This window comes from Chanos chanos, chromosome 10 (assembly GCF_902362185.1).
Source record: "Chanos chanos chromosome 10, fChaCha1.1, whole genome shotgun sequence".
NCBI lineage: Eukaryota > Metazoa > Chordata > Actinopteri > Gonorynchiformes > Chanidae > Chanos > Chanos chanos.
Window position 1 is genome coordinate 55063 of NC_044504.1, and position 20737 is coordinate 75799.

At 43.4% G+C, this 20737-nt stretch overlaps 1 protein-coding gene across 1 annotated transcript; it reads right to left on the reverse strand.

Moving 5' to 3' along the window:
- Positions 1-1171: 1171 nt before the first annotated feature.
- Positions 1172-20339, reverse strand: cmtr1 (cap methyltransferase 1). The gene is made up of 24 exons (XM_030787058.1): positions 19938-20339; positions 19310-19444; positions 18835-18986; positions 18570-18728; positions 17948-18040; positions 11079-11150; positions 10810-10904; positions 10567-10639; positions 8437-8635; positions 8046-8164; positions 7833-7929; positions 7523-7655; positions 7129-7308; positions 6976-7032; positions 6818-6875; positions 4930-4998; positions 4449-4580; positions 4169-4294; positions 2902-2993; positions 2661-2729; positions 2521-2568; positions 2299-2411; positions 2099-2207; positions 1172-1885 (listed from the first exon to the last, which is right to left on the reverse strand). Exons 2-24 carry the CDS (start codon positions 19425-19427, stop codon positions 1750-1752), a joined length of 2499 nt encoding a protein of 832 aa, XP_030642918.1. The 5' UTR covers positions 19428-19444; positions 19938-20339; the 3' UTR covers positions 1172-1749.
- Positions 20340-20737: the final 398 nt, after the last annotated feature.

The following is a 20737-nucleotide window of genomic DNA, read 5'->3' on the forward strand; positions in this document are numbered from 1 at the left end:
ATAAAACCTAATGAGCCTCCACCAAAAGCCTGAACAGAAAAAGACTGGTTTATCTCACACACCAAGCCTGAACAAAAAAAGACTGGTTTATCTCACACACCAAGCCTGAGCAGAAAAAGACTGGTATATCTCACACACCAAGCCTGAACAGAAAAAGACTGGTTTATCTCACACAACAAGCCTGAACAGAAAAAGACTGGTTTATCTCACACAACAAGCCTGAACAGAAAAAGACTGGTTTATCTCACACACCAAGCCTGAGCAGAAAAAGACTGGTTTATCTCACACACCAAGCCTGAGCAGAAAAAGACTGGTATATCTCACACACCAAGCCTGAACAGAAAAAGACTGGTATATCTCACACAACAAGCCTGAACAGAAAAAGACTGGTTTATCTCACACAACAAGCCTGAACAGAAAAAGACTGGTTTATCTCACACACCAAGCCTGAGCAGAAAAAGACTGGTTTATCTCACACAACAAGCCTGAACAGAAAAAGACTGGTTTATCTCACACACCAAGCCTGAGCAGAAAAAGACTGGTATATCTCACACAACAAGCCTGAACACTAGAGAGTGTGATGATGGGCAGATAATTGCAGAAACATCCACCAAAGTCTAATACACCAGAAAAAAAGAGAAAAAGAAAAGCTTAGTGCACTCTCTACAACAATCTTTAACCATCTCACTTACAACAAAATATTCTAATTAGAACAGCCAGCTTACTTTCAAGTTTTCAGCATACTCACATTTGTAAGTAGCCCTATTATACTGTTCAAATTACTTAAATAGAGTAATAGATGACTGCATTTACATAAATCAGTTTAAAACAGTGCAATACTTACAACTTCAAAAACAGTTTGATTCTGCATATGTGTAAAGACAGTGAATAGCTTGAATGCTGTCACCTATAATCTATTTGATCAGCCCTAGCTGTTTGGACTCTCTGTAAAACAAAGGAACAGAGAAACCAGTAACTCTCAGGAAGGCAAAGACACATGACATTAATCATGGTGGATAACTCACTATTGCATTCACACCATGTGACAAGAAAGGCTGTGACAAGAAAAAAAAATAACATCTAAAATTTGTAATTTTCCCATTGTATTTCCCCAGTAATACAGTCAAAAACAGAATGCGAAGTAACAACAAAGTAGAACCAAAGCACTCAGCAGATCACTGTACATTTAATTCAGATCCTCAGCATTGTTGTGGTAGAATCCTTCAGTTGCAGATTCAGATGAAACAGTGTCGAAAAAAAATTAAGACATTATTTCCAAGACAGTTTTAAAGCCCCAACACTAAAGGCTAAAATGATGCTTGAATTTCAGCTTGTTGGTCAACTGGTAATGTAAGGCCATATGATTTAGAAATGTTGCACTGAACATACTGAATTCTAAATTAACACCAGATTTTTGACTTTGTTCTTTCTGAGCTGGCATACAAGCTCTAAAGCCACTGGACTTAGCTGATGGAGAGGCAGGTGGACTCTGTTGTTTCAGAAATCAGAGACCTGAGAAAAACCTTCCTGGTCTCAGTGGTAGTATTCCAAACACATGCAACACGCCTCACCAAACACACAGTGTTTGAAAATTGGGAACAAATAAGATTGAAGAACAAAAGCATGCATCTCTCATGTTACGTGGAATTTAAATTTTTTCCATCTTCCAGTTCAGTGCCATAAGGCCAGTCCTGCGGCACTCCCTCCCCTGCACCGTGTCCAGTCCACAGATCCGCTGTGTGCGTCTGTTCACCGTGGACTGTGCTGATGGATGAATGAAAGCACGTCTTCTTTAGACAACTTCTTAGGGTCAATACGTGTCTGAGAATCATGAACTCTGACCCCATCTTCCCAGGCCCAAAACAGCCGCTCTTGGTGACAGACGCTGAGAGGAGAGAGAGAGAGAGAGAGAGAGAGAAGCTTTCTGTGTTCTTTTGTATCACCCAGAGAACGAATGGCATTAACAATGCAAACTTAAAATAGTTCATATATTTCCTGCATCAGTCACAAAATGACTGCATATTACTGTTTTAAAAGACCACTGCATGGTAAATTAGTTCAGCCTGGATTTGTAGCGCTAATGTAGGGTGAGACATACTGAAATGGTGCCACAGAGCTGGGTGGCAGGTCATAGGTTGAGTCTTTTGTCTGTTTGTTGTAAAAAAATTTCCTTTGTGAGGTCTTACTGATTCCCATTGTCCATGGGTCTGGAGAACAAAGGAACGTGAGAAAGAGAAACAATTAGAAATAAAGAAATTTGACAGGTAACAACTCTCCCATTGTTTCTTTCTCTCTCACCGTTGACAGTTTTGATGATGTAGAGACCGCTGGGGAGGAAGTGACGGTCGTCTCTGCCTGTGTAGGACAGTCGTGGCATTCCCCCTGAACTCTTCGTCACCTTCATCTCCAGTCTGAGGGAAAGGTCCAGACCCCACACACATTAGCTTCTGAAAAATACACTTGCTTGATGTGTAAGAAAGTAATATCTCACAACAGTTTAACAGTTAACAGTTCTCTGACCTCACAAAGATCTTCTCCATCTCTTCCAATCGATACACCTCCTTCACTCTGTAGAACAGGACATACAAATTCTCTGTTATCATGAGGAGGAGGAAGAGATGGGTGGAGTAGGACAGAGGGAGGAGAGACACAAGCCTGACCTGATGGGGTTCATGTCAGGACGACTCGGTTTTGACACAGCTCTTACAAACTTCTCAGCCATCTGAATTCTGAAAGTGAGAGACTCATCGTTAGAATACTGTTAGAAGTCTGTGGCCGGACCTCCTAACCAGAACAGAAGAAGATGTTCTAATTTTCACTTTTAAGAGAAATGTAGCTGGTTTCAGGTTAGATTTAGGATAAAAAGACTGAGGTAAAGTTTGAAATGAAAATCAAATGGACCTCTGGTTAAAATGCTGATCTCTCACGTCTGTCCCATTCAGAACAAGAGCATCAAGAACATGAACAGCGTTGATACGCCGCTGGGCTTTTCCCTGTGGGCACAACAGAACCCAGCTCAGCTCTCAGTCCAAATCAACACAGCTCTAGTTCTGAAATTAATTACATTACCAATAAAAACGTAACATTTTAAAACAACTGGTCCACATCATGTAATGACATTGTGGACGTCACATTCTTAACAGCCCTAAGCTAAAACACCAACAATCACAAACCACATCACCAACTCTGTTCTCCACTTTCTGTCTTTCAGCGTTTTCTCTGCCCCATACTGGCTCCTTACTAGGGCACAACTGATACAGGATTGTTCAGACTGATACCAATTTCAATATTTGATGATTTAAAAATCCGATTATGATGGATCGGCCTATATTCTTTTTTTTTCTTTCAGAAACACATAGCATAAACAAAGATTTTCCCTAACATTTGTTATGTGTAGTTATCTAAGAGTCCTCACCAAGATAACATGACATAATGCAGTTTAAAAATAGACTTGTTTTATTGTCATAAGTAGTGCTTTGATCAAAGGCATAACAAAAAATATTAAAGTTTCGATAAATAATGCCGTAAACTGATACAGTGACCTAGAGTAAACGCTGCTGTTGATTGCATCTAATGCTACATGACTGTCGTCGTGTCATATCGAGGACCTGTAATTCAGGATTTCACACTACATGTTTGAAAGAGAAACCAGATAACTTTGTTTGGCATGCAAGTTACAGATATATTTACCATTGCTTCATTTAGGCAGAATAAGTTTAACACTACAGTTTAACCACTCATTAACGTTAGTGGTCTTCCACTGATAAACATGGCATTAGCTTTCTTTGTCTGAAACCTAATTTAGCAATGGACAGCATTATAAGCTGAGGAGATGAGGGATAAATGACAGGACTGTTTGTTTACTCACTAGAACTACCACACTGTTTCATAAATAAGCCTACAATCAAGTTTGTCTACACCATTCAACTACTGTAACATTGAACATAATTTCGATGTTTGACTAACTATACCAGCTTTCATGGCTGACATGGCTAAACCAGGCATGACTGACATGAATGTTATAATATGGTTCAAGTCTCCATCTTTCGTCTCTTTTTTAATGTCATTTATCAGCCATTAGAAATGCCGACACCAATTTATCTGCAATTAGCTCATATTGGCTGATAACATCGGCACACCGATTTATAGGTCGGGCTTCACTCCTTACCTCTCCTTTTAGTTCCTGAACTATCTCCACACTCAGTAAAGTATCTCTGGGTAGTTCCAGCTTGAAGTTCTCCAGTTTTCTCCAGCGCAGAGGAACTTTCCCGTCCCATGTGTAGATCTGAGATTTCTACATTCACCCACAACACCAAGCCAAACAAATGAACAAACAAACAAACTAGCAAAAACTATAAACTTTGAAACACACAAAAAGAAATAATTATTTGAAGTAAAGAATGTAGCGTGGTCAAATTTAAATGTAGAGCCTAAAACAAACTGCTCACCCCAAGTCCCAACAAGAAGAGCTGCTCTCCACCTCCTACAATGCACCTGTGGTCTAGAACATGCTGTAACTTGTCTAGAGTGTCTGATGTTAAGGCTGTTGGCTTACAGTTAAAGTAGTCCATGTCTGCACCCTATAACACAAGCACGCACACACACACGCACATACGCAATGCACACACACGCGCACGCACACACACACTCATGAGGAGCAGTCATATGAAACATTGCTGTAAGGCAGGTGAAAAAAGTCATTTTGAAAGTTATTTTTGAAGAGGGGCTCATATACCTGTAAAAGTTCACAACCAAATAAAACAACAACACAAAGCACTAACACAACCACACATTCACTCCTACAGACTCCTGCACACTCACTCACTCCTACACATTCACACACCCCTACACACTCACACACTCCGTCCTACACGCTCACACACACTCCTACAGACTCCTGCACACTCACAAACACTGAGAAGTCCTTACCTTAACAAGTTCATAGAACTTGGATTTGGGGTCTGAGGTTGCAGGTGTAACCCTAGCTTTATCAGGAATCTAGCAAATAGAAAAAAATTATTAGCTCTCAGCAAACCAACTAAAACACTCCAAATATTGCGATGAATCTGTCGTATTTTACATAACATCTCAATAACATCTCTGTCCATCTCTGACAGTAAACACTGGTGTTGTACTTTAGTGCAGTTAAGCATGCCTGTGTTGTATTCATGCTGTGTTAGTACTGAAGTTAGGGTGTACAATATTGAAGTTAGGGTTTGCAGTACTGATGTTGGATTTACAGCCCAGATCGGGCTGAAGGATCTGGGGAAAATAACTAATTGCGATTTTTCTGACAGCTATTGCGATTTCGATTTGATTTGTGATATAATTTTTTGAAGTCAAGCTTCATTTCAGTATTCACTGTGTAATAGATTTAAAACATGTGATGGAGCATTACCACATGAGACACCATCAAAATATTAACTTCTCTATATTCTAATGCAAAGATTGTAACTTAAAGATATGGAATTGCTTCCAACATGTATTTATTAAATTTTTTAATTGGCATGGAACATAGAACGATTGAACTTATCATATGGTTACTTACAAAAATGATAAAAGAAACTGCACACAGTGTTTCATTTTAATGATTTTATTGCCGTTTCGTGGCTTCCACTGAGAAAAATAGTCCCTCTAGCAAACAGAACTTTTAAGGTTGCAAGTGTTGCATAGCATCATGTTAGGCTACCTGCAGACTTGTCAACTTGTTGCAGAAAGGCTGTTTATTTCCGTTACGATGGGAACGGACTACATGCGGAATGATATAAATATGTGAATCAGGAGCACAGAACCCATTGGCAGTGGCAGCCGTCATTTTTTTCAGCTGCCATTATCAAGAAATATCAGACCTCCAAACGCTGGGATGGCCCATTCAATGCAATGGAACTTTCTGCAGCCTTCTGAGGAACCGTAGGTCAGATGCGCTCCATAACGTATATCCTAAATCACAGCCTTTGCAATTTGCCAATCGCTTTGTTTCAAATAGCGATTTCGATTTGAAATCATTCAGCCCTAATTTATAGCACTTTACAGTACTGACGTTAGGGTTTGCAGTACTGAAGTAAGGGTTTGCAGTACTGACGTTAGGGTTTGCAGTACTGACGTTAGGGTTTGCAGTACTGACGTTAGGGTTTGCAATACTGAAGTAAGGGTTCGCAATACTGAAGTAAGGGTTCGCAGTACTGAAGTAAGGGTTCACAGTACTGACGTTAGGGTTTGCAGTACTGACGTTAGGGTTCGCAGTACTGAAGTAAGGGTTCACAGTACTGACGTTAGGGTTCACAGTACTGACGTTAGGGTTTGCAGTACTGACGTTAGGGTTCGCAGTACGGACCTTAGGGTTTGCAGTACTGACGTTAGGGTTTGCAGTACTGAAGTAAGGGTTCACAGTACTGACATTAGGGTTTGCAGTACTGACGTTAGGGTTTGCAGTACTGAAGTAAGGGTTTGCAGTACTGAAGTAAGGGTTCGCAGTACTGACGTTAGGGTTCGCAGTACTGACGTTAGGGTTCGCTGTACGGACCTTAGGGTTTGCAGTACTGACGTTAGGGTTTGCAGTACTGACGTTAGGGTTCGCAGTACTGATGTTAGGGTTCACAGTACTGACGTTAGGGTTCGCAGTACTGACGTTAGGGTTTGCAGTACTGAAGTAAGGGTTTGCAGTACTGACGTTAGGGTTCGCAGTACTGACGTTAGGGTTTGCAGTACTGAAGTAAGGGTTCACAGTACTGACGTTAGGGTTTGCAGTACTGATGTTAGGGTTCGCAGTACTGACGTTAGGGTTTGCAGTACTGAAGTAAGGGTTCACAGTACTCACCCCCCACAGCTTCAGACATTCTTTACGAATCTCCGCCTGCCTGGGCTCAGATAACGTCCTAAACACACACAGACACGGTAAAATATCACATGAATAGGTACACAGGTGATCAGGTTTGATATTTACCGGTAAAGTGCTATAAAAAGCCAGTGACTCACGTGTCTAAAACGTAGGCGTGGATTTTGGCCAGAGCTTTGACCTGCACAGCACAATGACTGCAAGACATGTAAGACAAACACTGCTAGAAATCCAAAAAACATAGTTTCATGAGAGTGTATGTGCGTGTGTGTGAGTGAGAGAGAGACATACACCTTTCATTAGAGTTGACCATCGTGTGGTAGAAATCCAGATCTCCTTTTATAATGTCAAGAGGGACCACCTCTACGACATCTCTGTCCGAGTGTCGGAAATGATTCAGTTTCAGATTCACACCAAACAGATACTCCCTCACTGCCTCAGAGCCAGGCTTCAAACCCTTACACACCACGTACCTACACACAAACACCACGGAAACATAAACAGTACACACAAAACAGATACTCCATCACTGCCTCAGAACCAGGCTTCAAACCACATACCCACACAAACACCTGACCAGACCTCAACCTCTTATATCACTACAATACACACACACAAGCACACAAACGGGCACACACACATACAAGCAGATCTTCACCTCCAACACTACTCCATACAAACACGTACCTCTCTGAGTTGGCTGGTCTGCTGGTGACAGGTTTGAAGAGAGAGATTCGTTCGAAGCACAGGTAGAGCAAATAGATTAGCCCAACGCTGAAGGGCGTGAAGAGGTCAAAAGTCTTACAGACAAAATGGCCCCCTAAAACAAAAACAACATGTGGATTATACAAAACAGCAGTGTTTACAATACAATCCAATACAAATCACAGGACATCATGTAATAAGCAACAAAGCATAGTACATGTTTCACAAGGCAAGTGAAATTATATATGTTATAACTGAGAAATTGGTATTCATTCAGAGAAAAACCAGTCACCTGTTCTGAGGACAGACAGTGCAGTGAGGAACTGACACAGCAGCAGCTGTTTGCTCAAAATCTCCTGAATATTCTCCTGTCCCTCCACTGAAAAGCCCTGTGAACAAACAATCACACTTCCTCAGGAGCACATTTCAGCCAAACACTACTCCAGGAGTGTGCAGTTACGTCTGAGGGCGTGAACGTGTAAATATATATAGAAAAAGCCCCGACCCCATCAGCCATGAGGAAGTGCAGACCACGGCGGTCCGTGTTCTCCAAGACAAAGTTTCTGAAGGCACTGATGTTCTCTGGTCTTGTGATGTCACCATCGCCGTCAACCCCACCCTCTCCTGAAAGTCATGAGGCAGAGGTCAGGCCAGTTAGTTTTAGGATTAGATACCCTATGTGTGGACTTATCTTTGTCTATGCAGACAGCCCAGTTCAGCACATATCACACAAGAGAATGCACACGTTCACATGAAATTTATCTTAATTTCAAAGCTGAAGGTATGTGGAGCACTGTGAAATTTTGTGAAAGAGGTGCTGTACGTAGGTTCATAAGTGTTACAGTCATAGTCCTGGTTTCTTCTAAGAGGAAAAGACAGAAATGAAGGTTCTGTACCATAGTAGGGCTCAAAGAGTTCACTGGGAGCAGCATAGAAGTCCTCCAGTTTGAAGTCATTTGCTCCTCTCAGCGTCATGCCAAAGCCCTTGGCGTGCCAGTGGCGTCTCCACAACACATACTCCGAGAATCCCCCTGGACCCGCGCACACATCCCCGAAATATAACAACTCGCCCTCTTTATCACGCGTCAGTGACTTCTACAAAACACACAAATGAATGCACACACAGATGCACACGGTTAACATACACTCCCCCCCTAACCCAAAACATGGTTAACATACACTCCCCCCCTAACCCAAAACACGGTTAACATACACACTCCCCCCCAACCCAAAACACGGTTAACATACACACTCCCCCCCTAACCCAAAACACGGTTAACATACACACTCCCCCCCTAACCCAAAACACGGTTAACATACACTCCCCCCCTAACCCAAAACATGGTTAACATACACACTCCCCCCCCGACCCAAAACACCGTTAACATACACACACCCCCCCCCCCCCCCCCCAACCCAAAACACGGTTAACATACACTCCGCCCCCCGGCCAAAAAAAAAGTCGCACACTCTAATGTTTTGTTGAGCCACCTTTATTGTTGATTACGTCACAGAGTCATCATGGAATTGCCTCGACAGCCTTATGCAACCTCACAACATTTATTTCCGTCCAGAGTTGCATTAATTTTAATTAACAACGGGAGAATCTAACTACTCCAAAAAGCCTTCTCCAGCACATCCCAAAGACTGTCGGTGGGGTTAAGGTCAGGACTCTGTGGTGCCCAATTCATGTGTGAAAATGATTCCTCATGCTCCCTGAGCCACTCTTTGACAATCTGAGCCCGCATTGTCATCCTGGAATATGCCCGTGATGTGAGGGAAGAAAGAAAAAATCCATTGATGGGATAACCTGGTCATTCAGTACATTCAGGTACTTCATTTTATTGCCGTATAATGTTGCTGAGCCCTGACCTGACCGACTGAAGCAACCCCAGATCATATCACTGCCTCCAGAGGGTCCAACCCCAGATCATAACACTGCCCCCAGAGGCTCCAACCCCAGATCATATCACTGCCTCCAGAGGTTCCAACCCCAGATCATAACACTGCCCCCAGAGGCTCCAACCCCAGATCATATCACTGCCTCCAGAGGTTCCAACCCCAGATCATAACACTGCCCCCAGAGGCTCCAACCCCAGATCATAACACTGCCCCCAGAGGCTCCAACCCCAGATCATATCACTGCCTCCAGAGGTTCCAACCCCAGATCATAACACTGCCCCCAGAGGCTCCAACCCCAGATCATATCACTGCCTCCAGAGGGTCCAACCCCAGATCATAACACTGCCCCCAGAGGCTCCAACCCAAGATCATATCACTGCCTCCAGAGGCTCCAACCCCAGATCATAACACTGCCTCCAGAGGTTCCAACCCCAGATCATATCACTGCCTCCAGAGGTTCCAACCCCAGATCATATCACTGCCTCCAGAGTCAACCCCAGATCATATCACTGCCTCCAGAGACTCCAACCCCAGATCATAACACTGCCTCCAGAGTCAACCCCAGATCATAACACTGCCTCCAGAGGCTCCAACCCCAGATCATATCACTGCCTCCAGAGGGTCCAACCCCAGATCATAACACTGCCCCCAGAGGCTCCAACCCAAGATCATATCACTGCCTCCAGAGGCTCCAACCCCAGATCATAACACTGCCTCCAGAGGTTCCAACCCCAGATCATATCACTGCCTCCAGAGGTTCCAACCCCAGATCATATCACTGCCTCCAGAGTCAACCCCAGATCATATCACTGCCTCCAGAGACTCCAACCCCAGATCATAACACTGCCTCCAGAGTCAACCCCAGATCATAACACTGCCTCCAGAGGCTCCAACCCCAGATCATATCACTGCCTCCAGAGGCTCCAACCCCAGATCATATCACTGCCTCCAGAGGCTCCAACCCCAGATCATATCACTGCCTCCAGAGGCTCCAACCCAAGATCCAACTCAAGATCATATCACTGCCTCCAGAGGCTCCAAATCCAAACGGCGACTTTTCTTTTAGGCTAGGCAGCGTAAAATCACTGTGTATAGATTTAGTATGAATTCTTTGTAGTACTTACCCCATGTGAATCTTTTGGGTTGGTGAACATGAAGTCAAACACATAATCCATATTGGCCATCTTCATTGCAGCTCTGGGAGCACAAAAGATAATCTATAGTTATACCAGTGAGCGGTGATGGGAGGCAGAATGGTAGAGCAGAATGAGTGTGTGTCTATGAGTGTGCATCTGTGAGTGTGCGTCTGTGAGTGTGCGTCTGTGAGTGTGCGTCTGTGAGTGTGCGTCTGTGAGTGTGCGAGAAACCTGTTCAGGAAGAAGGCTCCTCGTATTGTTTCAAACGGGTTAGCACGAGTGCGGGCACGCCTCATTTCTTCACCTTCTAAGTCATCGAACACACTCTGCAGCAAATCACACAGTCACACACTTAACACAGCTCAACACACACACACATCATCATACAGAATGTCAGTTTACGCAGCTCAACATACACATGTAGTGTCAATTGTGGAAACTGACATTTAAGAGAGTGAGAGCCAGAGACAGACAGAGGGGGAGAGAGAGAGAGAAGTCACCTTGCAGCGGAGAAGAAGGTGCAGCAGATCCTCGGAACAGAACTCTGTTTCATCCTCAATCTTCAGCTTTCTCTGCAAACACATGCAGCTACTTCTGACATTTGTAGCCATGTGGGAACAGACTGGCATTGTAAAACACTCAGTGTATGCTGTTGGAATGTGTTGCTGTGTATACTAGTGTATGCTGTGTGCTAGTGAGTTCTGGTGTATGTTGGTACATCTTGTGTTGAGTGTGTATTGATATGTGTTTTCGGCATACTAGTGTATGTGTTGTATGGGTCAGTGCTTGTTGGAGCGTGTTGCTGTGCATACTGGTGTATGCTAATGCATGTACTGTTGCATGTGAGTGTCTGTTGGTATGTGATGCATGTTGCATGTGAGTGTCTGTTGGTATGTGATGCATGTTGCATGTGAGTGTCTGTTGGTATGTGATGCATGTTGCATGCATTGGTGTGTGCAGACCGATGCATGTTATGTTGGACTGTGGTGTGTGTTAATGTGTGTTGGACTGTGGTGTGTGTTAATGTGTGTTGGATTGTGGTGTGTGTTAATGTGTGGTGTGTGTTAATGTGTGTTGGACTGTGGTGTGTGTTAATGTGTGTTGGATTGTGGTGTGTGTTAATGTGTGTTGGACTGTGGTATGTGTTAATGTGTGTTGGACTGTGGTGTGTGTTAATGTGTGTTGGACTGTGGTATGTGTTAATGTGTGTTGGACCGTGGTATGTGTTAAGGTGTATTGGACCGTGGTGTGTGTTAATGTGTGTTGGACTGTGGTGTGTGTTAATGTGTGTTGGACTCTGGTGTGTGTTAATGTGTGTTGGACTCTAGTATGTGTTAATGTGTGTTGGACTGTGGTATGTGTTAAGGTGTATTGGACTGTGGTGTGTGTTAATGTGTGTTGGACTGTGGTTTGTGTTAATGTGTGTTGGACTGTGGTGTGTGTTAATGTGTGTTGGACTCTGGTATGTGTTAATGTGTGTTAGATTGTGGTATGTGTTAATGTGTGTTGGACTGTGGTGTGTGTTAATGTGTGTTGGACTGTGGTGTGTGTTGTACTGTGGTGTGTGTTAATGTGTGTTGGACTGTGGTGTGTGTTAATGTGTGTTGGACTCTGGTATGTGTTAATGTGTGTTGGACTGTGGTGTGTGTTAAGGTGTATTGGACTCTGGTGTGTGTTAATGTGTGTTGGATTGTGGTGTGTGTTAATCTGTGTTGGACTGTGGTATGTGTTAATGTGTGTTGGACTGTGGTATGTGTTAATGTGTGTTGGACTCTGGTATGTGTTAATGTGTGTTGGACTGTGGTGTGTGTTAAGGTGTATTGGACTCTGGTGTGTGTTAATGTGTGTTGGATTGTGGTGTGTGTTAATCTGTGTTGGACTGTGGTGTGTGTTAATCTGTGTTGGACTGTGGTATGTGTTAATGTGTGTTGGACTGTGGTATGTGTTAATGTGTGTTGGACTGTGGTGTGTGTTAACACTAGAAGCGCCGCGCCGGTTTGACCTACTTAGACCTAGAAGCGCCGAGTGCCGGTCATTTGACCGCTGTGACTACCTACTAGGAGCGCCGTGCTAGTTTTACCTACTTAAAGCGCGGCTAGGCGGTCAAATGACCGCCGAGTCATTAGACAAGGACACTGTTACTGACACATAATGATCGCTAGATGGCGCTTCTTGCACGAAGCAAATAGTTTGCTTACAAGATCAACTCGCGTTCGGCCAATGTATCATTCATTTCAGTGTTAGCAGTCGATTATTATTTCATTAGAACGTTTGTTGTCCAGCCCTTCCATCATTCAACATAATGTTTTGATTATTTATTTGATGGCAACCGTGTTTTCAAAGGTATAAATTCCGACGAAGTCTTGATCAAATTCGACTGGGAAAACCATCTGAACAAGACTAGTTCAGGCAACTTTTTCATAGTATTTGTTTTTTAACATTTAATCTTCTACCTTGGAGAATTAGTTTATTATACGGGATGTTACACACGTTGCGAGTTAGACTGCGGTTGGTCTGTAAATGCGTAGCCCGACTGTATCAACATTCAGTTGTCGACTGACAATGATCACGTCGTTGCCCCTAGTGATTAATTTATTGTAAGGGCACGGTCCAGGTAGTGCAAAAATCAGAGACAATTGTGATTGTAAGTTAACTGTTGTAGGGAGCGATTACAGATTCTAATTGTTGGGCGACATGTCGGGTGACGGAGTAAGCTATAAACTGGACTCTATACTCACTCAATAGAACAACCTATCGGAATGACAAGACAAGCAGTAATTGGTTGAGAATTACAATGCGTGTAAATCAAAACTTGTGGAAGTTTAGAGTGTGAGACTGCTTTGGGTGGTGCTGGAGGAGTAGACTAAAGCGTTTCAGTTCCGAACTCGTCTGTCTCCGTGAAATTATCGCTTATACCCCGTAATAAGCCCAGCCGAGCATATCAAGCTTTACACTTGCATTTTAATAAATTAATTATCTACCACAACTAACAGATCATTCTATGCCATGACAGAAGCAAACACTACGACTTTTCAAGGCATTCAGTGGGCTATGAGAAGCCTAACACCTAGCCTGCCAAGCAACCTACGAGTAACACCTCCCAACCCCCTCCCAATAAAGTGCCATAGTCTATTGTTAGTTTCCCGCACTAGAATGATTTGGCCAAAACTAGTTCATACCACGAGTAGCCTACCACCGTCTATCATGAGTCGCAGCTAAATCTAATTCCACACATGTAATAGAAAATGTAGGCACCGCTTGGAAATGAATAAATATGCATGGATGTTGTTTTTACAAAATATGTGTGTCGCAATGGATTTTCGTAAACAAAGCTGTGTCAGGTGTGTAGGCTTTTAGAGTAAATAACGTAGCATAAGATGGCCGAATTTTTACCATTTATTGAAACTAAATTACAGCACGAAAAAAGCCCTTCTTTTGGTAAATCGACAGCTGTGTAGTTTATTTACAGTAAATACTTAAAAAGAATGAAATATACATTACGCACGGTAGATACACGAGATAGTGTATGCAGTGAAATGCACTAAGTAAATAAACAGATTAAGTAATTTACAAGTTATTTAGTATCATGTGTGTCGGGATGCTGTAACCACTATTACACAGCCTGTCCAAGTAGGGAATGTTGTACCTCGACGTTTTGTGTTCCCAATTCAAGTGGAGAGATATTCGACCGACAGCCTAGAACAATAGCCTAGATGTGATCCCAACCCCCTCCCAACGACCGCGTCATGAATCACTTGGTCAACCAACTCAGGAGTTCCCTTCAACGTAGACCAAAAGATTGTTTGCCAGTGCCAACGAGGTGAAGAAATTTTCGGCCTACTGCCGGCCTAATGTCATCTTTCCCTAGATAGAGAATTGCGCTCAACATGTATTTTGTTTCAACGTCAGCGGCCACCCAGAATTTAATAGCAATTTAGTTTAATGGCCATGTTCTGTGTGAAACGACACAGTAACAACTTGATAGAGAACAGTTGTTCATCTACAGTTATGTTCTCACTAGGTGTGTAAGAAGCAATACTTTATCGAAAATCTAATTTATCTGTCACAAGGTGGGCAGCCCTTGCATTCTTGTCATCAAAGCGCAGATAGCGCATGATATCGTGGAATCTCTGTCGAGACATCCGTCTCTGAAAATGGGATTTCCCACGTTAGCAGACCAGTAGTCATCCGGGTTTATGATTTTACCGCCTGTAATACCTCCCAAATAAAGGAGACCTGCAGTTTGCACTTATTTTCGATCATCATTTCGATCAGTTTCTGCTTCTATTTCTGAATCTTTCACCACATTTCTGTGTCAGTCAAACACACTAAACTGCCCAATGGACTTGTAATATTGTCCTTGGCATAACATGTGGGCCCTGGTGTCTCTCTCATGATATTGGACTCTCGCACCAGCAGTTTGTTCAACCCATACTGTGCCGTCTCTTGCGTAGGGTGTCATTATATTGAATGAATTAGCATTCGCAAAATTCCTGCTCACTATCTAGGTCATATAATAATTAGTTACGCCCTCTACGTGAAACAAAAATGCGTTTATTATACGTTTGTCCGCTTTACAAAACATTTGCATTTTAATACTGTAAATTATTTTTGCAGCTCTAAAATAATGTAATGTCATGACATGAGAATAAAGCTTACCCTAGTTTACACACGAACTATCAGTCATGTGATGACTAATTACGCACGGTTCAAGTAGGCTACTGCAAAAATCGATGACAATTGATACGCCTATGTAGGCCTACATGAAACAAAAATGCGCTTCATAGTTATTAAATTGTCGTCATTTTTGCACATTATGTAATATTAATGTATAACTCTTATAACTCTCGATATATATTAATATATATAAAACCCTGATATATATATATATGGCGCAAGGGTTCGCTCGTCTTTATATATATAGCGAACCCTTGCGCCATATATATATATCGAGAGTTATAGTTATCGAGAGTTATCGAGAGTCTTTATATATATATAAAGACGAGCGAACCCTTGCGCCATCTGCTGCGAGAAAAGAGAATCGCAGCCTTGAAAGGCAGGAAACAACATGGCCGAACGCGAGGCTGACAGCAGTTTCACAGAATTAGAAGCAAAATAGCTTTAAATTAGCTTGTACCGGGGCGATTTTGAAAATTTAAGGATACCGGGTGATAAAACACACAAATCTAGGAAAAGTCATGAAAGGACGGTCCTGAAATTTGACCGAGTCCAAAGATTTTATTTTTTTTGGGGTCACTGCGGTCAAATGACCGGCGCTCGGCGTTTCTAGTGTTAATGTGTGTTGGATTGTGGTGTGTGTTAATGTGTGGTGTGTGTTAATGTGTGTTGGACTGTGGTGTGTGTTAATGTGTGTTGGACTCTGGTATGTGTAAATGTGTGTTGGACTGTGGTGTGTGTTAATGTGTGTTGGACTGTGGTGTGTGTTAATGTGTGTTGGATTGTGGTGTGTGTTGGACTGTTGTGTGTGTTGGTGCATGTTGGATTGTTGTGTGTGTTGGTGTATGTTGGATTGTGGTGTGTGTTGGTGTGTGTTGATGAATGTTAGATTGTTGTGTGTGTTGGTGTGTGTTGGATTGTGCTGTGGGTTGGTGTGTGTTGGATTGTTGTGTGTGTTCATGAATATTAGATTGTTGTGTGTGTTGGTGTATGTTGGATTGTGGTGTGTGTAGGCGTATGTTGGATTGTGGTGTGTGTTGATGAATGTTAGATTGTGGTGTGTGTTGGTGTATGTTGGATTGTGGTGTGTGTCGGTGTGTGTTGATGAATGTTAGATTGTTGTGTGTGTTGGTGTATGTTGGATTGTGGTGTGTGTTGGTGTATGTTGGATTGTGGTGTGTGTAGGCGTATGCTGGATTGTGGTGTGTGTTGGTGTGTGCTGTGGGTTGGTGTATGTTGGATTGTGGTGTGTGTAGGCGTATGCTGGATTGTGGTGTGTGTAGGCGTATGCTGGATTGTGGTGTGTGTTGGTGTATGCTGGATTGTGGTGTGTGTAGGCGTATGCTGGATTGTGGTGTGTGTTGGTGTATGTTGGATTGTGGTGTGTGTTGGCGTGTGCTGGATTGTGGTGTGTGCTGTGGGTTGGTGAGTGTTGGTGCAGTTGGTGTGGTTAGTGTGTGCTGGTGTGTGCTGTGGGTTGGTGAGTGTTGGTGCAGTTGGTGTGGTTAGTGTGTGCTGGTGTGTGCTGTGGGTTGGTGAGTGTTGGTGCAGTTGGTGTGGTTAGTGTGTGCTGGTGTGTGCTGTGGGTTGGTGAGTGTTGGTGCAGTTGGTGTGGTTAGTGTGTGCTGTTGTGTGCTGTGGGTTGGTGAGTGTTGGTGCAGTTGGTGTGGTTAGTGTGTGCTGGTGTGTGCTGTGGGTTGGTGAGTGTTGGTGCAGTTGGTGTGGTTAGTGTGTGCTGGTGTGTGCTGTGGGTTGGTGAGTGTTGGTGCAGTTGGTGTGGTTAGTGTGTGCTGGTGTGTGCTGTGGGTTGGTGAGTGTTGGTGCAGTTGGTGTGGTTAGTGTGTGCTGGTGTGTGCTGTGGGTTGGTGAGTGTTGGTGCAGTTGGTGTGGTTAGTGTGTGCTGGTGTGTGCTGTGGGTTGGTGAGTGTTGGTGCAGTTGGTGTGGTTAGTGTGTGCTGGTGTGTGCTGTGGGTTGGTGAGTGTTGGTGCAGTTGGTGTGGTTAGTGTGTGCTGTTGTGTGCTGTGGGTTGGTGAGTGTTGGTGCAGTTGGTGTGGTTAGTGTGTGCTGGTGTGTGCTGTGGGTTGGTGAGTGTTGGTGCAGTTGGTGTGGTTAGTGTGTGCTGGTGTGTGCTGTGGGTTGGTGAGTGTTGGTGCAGTTGGTGTGGTTAGTGTGTGCTGGTGTGTGCTGTGGGTTGGTGAGTGTTGGTGCAGTTGGTGTGGTTAGTGTGTGCTGGTGTGTGCTGTGGGTTGGTGAGTGTTGGTGCAGTTGGTGTGGTTAGTGTGTGCTGGTGTGTGCTGTGGGTTGGTGAGTGTTGGTGCAGTTGGTGTGGTTAGTGTGTGCTGGTGTGTGCTGTGGGTTGGTGAGTGTTGGTGCAGTTGGTGTGGTTAGTGTGTGCTGGTGTGTGCTGTGGGTTGGTGAGTGTTGGTGCAGTTGGTGTGGTTAGTGTGTGCTGGTGTGTGCTGTGGGTTGGTGAGTGTTGGTGCAGTTGGTGTGGTTAGTGTGTGCTGGTGTGTGCTGTGGGTTGGTGAGTGTTGGTGCAGTTGGTGTGGTTAGTGTGTGCTGGTGTGTGCTGTGGGTTGGTGAGTGTTGGTGCAGTTGGTGTGGTTAGTGTGTGCTGGTGTGTGCTGTGGGTTGGTGAGTGTTGGTGCAGTTGGTGTGGTTAGTGTGTGCTGGTGTGTGGTGCAGCTGTACCTGTCCCACAGCCATCCAGTCTCTTAATTCGTCGGAGTCTGGGATCTCAGTAGTACATTCTGGAAACCACTGCACTCGCTCAATAGCGCTGGGCTGAGTGAAAGAAAGGGACACAGAGGACAGAGAGTGGGAGTGACACAAAGACCAGTTTTTAAAAGCTAGGTAGCATATTTGTGCATGTGTGTTTGTGAGAGTGAGTGAGAGAGAATGTGCAGTTTGCTGGTGTAGTCACTGCACGTGCTGAAGTAGCAGAGGTGTGTGTTAGTGTGTACAGCCTCTCAAATGACAGCTGGAACTAGGATTTGAAACCTTTTTAAATGATGACAGTTTCACTGAGATCCACATTTACTATGGGCACTAGGTAACAGCAGGTAATTTGGCTCTGCAGAGAACCTAATGTTAAGCCATTTTCACTTATCCTCCCAAATCCTTACATACTTTATACTTCAGAACATAAATATCAAAAAACACAGCAAATACAGGCATACTACAGTAATATATCAGAAACACTACATTTTCTATTCAATAACATGGAAGCAAATGTCAAAATGGAGGCATGTGCGGTATTAGGTTGCAGTGGGGTTAATGTGTGGAGTGGACATTATGATGTGCTGCCTGTTACCTCAGGTTCATCCCGCCAGTCAACGTTGAGTTCACCCTGAAAACCCTGCAGGGTCAGACCCAAACCACGTCGCCCACGCTGCGTTGACGCTTCCACAATCTCTCTCCGACCCTGTCCAAACTTCCCCAAACCCTCGCCTTCTCTGAAACCCATTTTGGCCTGAGAGAGAACAAGAAAGAAAGAGAGAGAGGAAATTTAAAGAATATCACATTACATCTGTGGAAGAAGCTGAGTAGTGGTTGTACTTTGAGTCTGTGTGCATTACCATGAGTTTCTGTGAGACACTATTGTACATAGAAAACTGAGAAGACCCTTGATTGGGAGGTTCACTCTTCTGGGCATTCTGGGATTGTGGAGGCCTTGAGAAACTGGGTCTGCAATCCTCAGGATCGCTCAGAGACTCACTCTGGCTGGAGTCTGTAAGAAGATGTGCATGCAAAATCAAACACACACACAGACACACACACAAATAACCACATTGTTTTGGGTCATATTGAGTGTGTAAGAAGATGTGCATATGGAAACAAACATACACACAGACACACACACAAATAACTACATTGTTCTGATTCATATTGTAGTTAAGGTTATTCCTACACGACGTACAAAATAAGATCCTCATCTATAACATCCTTTCTGTTACTGGTCACCACGAGTCATATGGAAGTACCTGTAAAAACTATTTAGCACTTAATTAAAATGTTTTACATAGCAATGAAACGATATTAGGCCACTCCCACCCTGGCTGTTGGCTCTTTGTGATGACTCGTCATCGTCAGAGCTCGCCTCCTCCTCCTCCTCCGGACGTCTCCTTTTCCACTTTGATTTACCGTCCGGGATCTCAGCCCTCCGCTTCATATTGCCTTTAGTGACGACTGAAGTAAACAAAACATGCAAAACAAGCCTTATCGATACTTCATCGAGAGCTGAATGCTGTCACTTACACTGTCAATTCCGCAGAGATTTATGTAATGTAAAGACAAATGTGTATAGCATTGAAGTGAACAATTTACTGATCCCTAAATTCATAATTAAACTTTCGAACTACTAACAAAGGGTGACAGAGGGACCGGATAAAGAAGCAGAAGAAATTCCGTCAACGCGTTATACGTATGGATGGCGCCTAACTGTTCCAAACTATCTTTTCTCCACTTGATTCTCCGAGGAAGCCCGTGTCGATCATGCAACTTATTGACATACACAAGCGACAAATCCCATAAAATCGGTGTAACTTACTAACCCACCTCGACAAACGACAACTGCATATTATATTGTTTGATTACACTCAGTATTTCGTTTGTGATCACTTTTGCAAGTCAACCATGTGGTTTCTGCATTAGTTTTAAATTTTACGGAAAGAGGACTTACGTCTTGCTGCTCCGACTCAGTAACTTGTTAGGTCAAATGACCATCGCAAACAGTCTCTACCTCCGGAGAACAACAGTGCAAAGCCAGCACAGAAGAAAGAGCAACAGAATTTCAATTTTAAAACTGTCGCTTAAAACGCAGTCTACATAGCTATCGAAACCGAACGAATGCAAAATGTGTTAAGTTTCGATTTCAGCTCCTCGATATGCAGCTGCCAAGTGATGCTTGCTAATATTATCTGCAATCTTTGTAGTACAGGTATGATTGCGGACGGATTTGGGAATGCAAGACCATTCACGTAGACACGGATGTTTCTATAATTAACGTTGAAGCGTCTACCTGTGACTCTCTAAGTTTTAACGATTTATAATCTCAAAATGTGTAAATATTAGCCCTGGTATATTTCCTAAAATGACGCCGGGGTCTTCACATGCCGCTGGCGCACATTAGTGACGAATGGTGGCTGTCGTTGAAGGAAGTCAAGCGCCTGTGTGAAAGTCGTTGGTGTAACGTTCATAGATCGTATAATTCATGTTTTCAGTCATAAATGTACAATCCTTTCGTAAAATAAGATAATATGAAAATATATGCCCTCATCTTTCGCACGTAAACCAAGATTTAAAGGACTGATGTTAGATCGGTTTTAGTTTATTTCCCTGCAGTGCCACCCAGTGGCCATCTGAAGTGAAAATTTGAAGTGAGCGCAAACCGAGTAAGCTCATATGCACATTCAAAACATGAACGCTTACTCGTATTATGTTCATACTAAAAAAAAAAAAAAAATCCTCTCTTACCATTAC

Coding starts and splice junctions, on each gene's coding strand:
- cmtr1 (XM_030787058.1), bottom strand. CDS start 19,427: ATGAAGCGGAGGGCTGAGATCCCGGACGGTAAATCAAAGTGGAAAAGG. Junction 18,729..18,834: donor GTGTCTCACAGAAACTCATG/GTAATGCACACA, acceptor GTTCTCTCTCAG/GCCAAAATGGGTTTCAGAGA. Junction 2,730..2,901: donor GATCAGCATTTTAACCAGAG/GTCCATTTGATT, acceptor TCTCACTTTCAG/AATTCAGATGGCTGAGAAGT.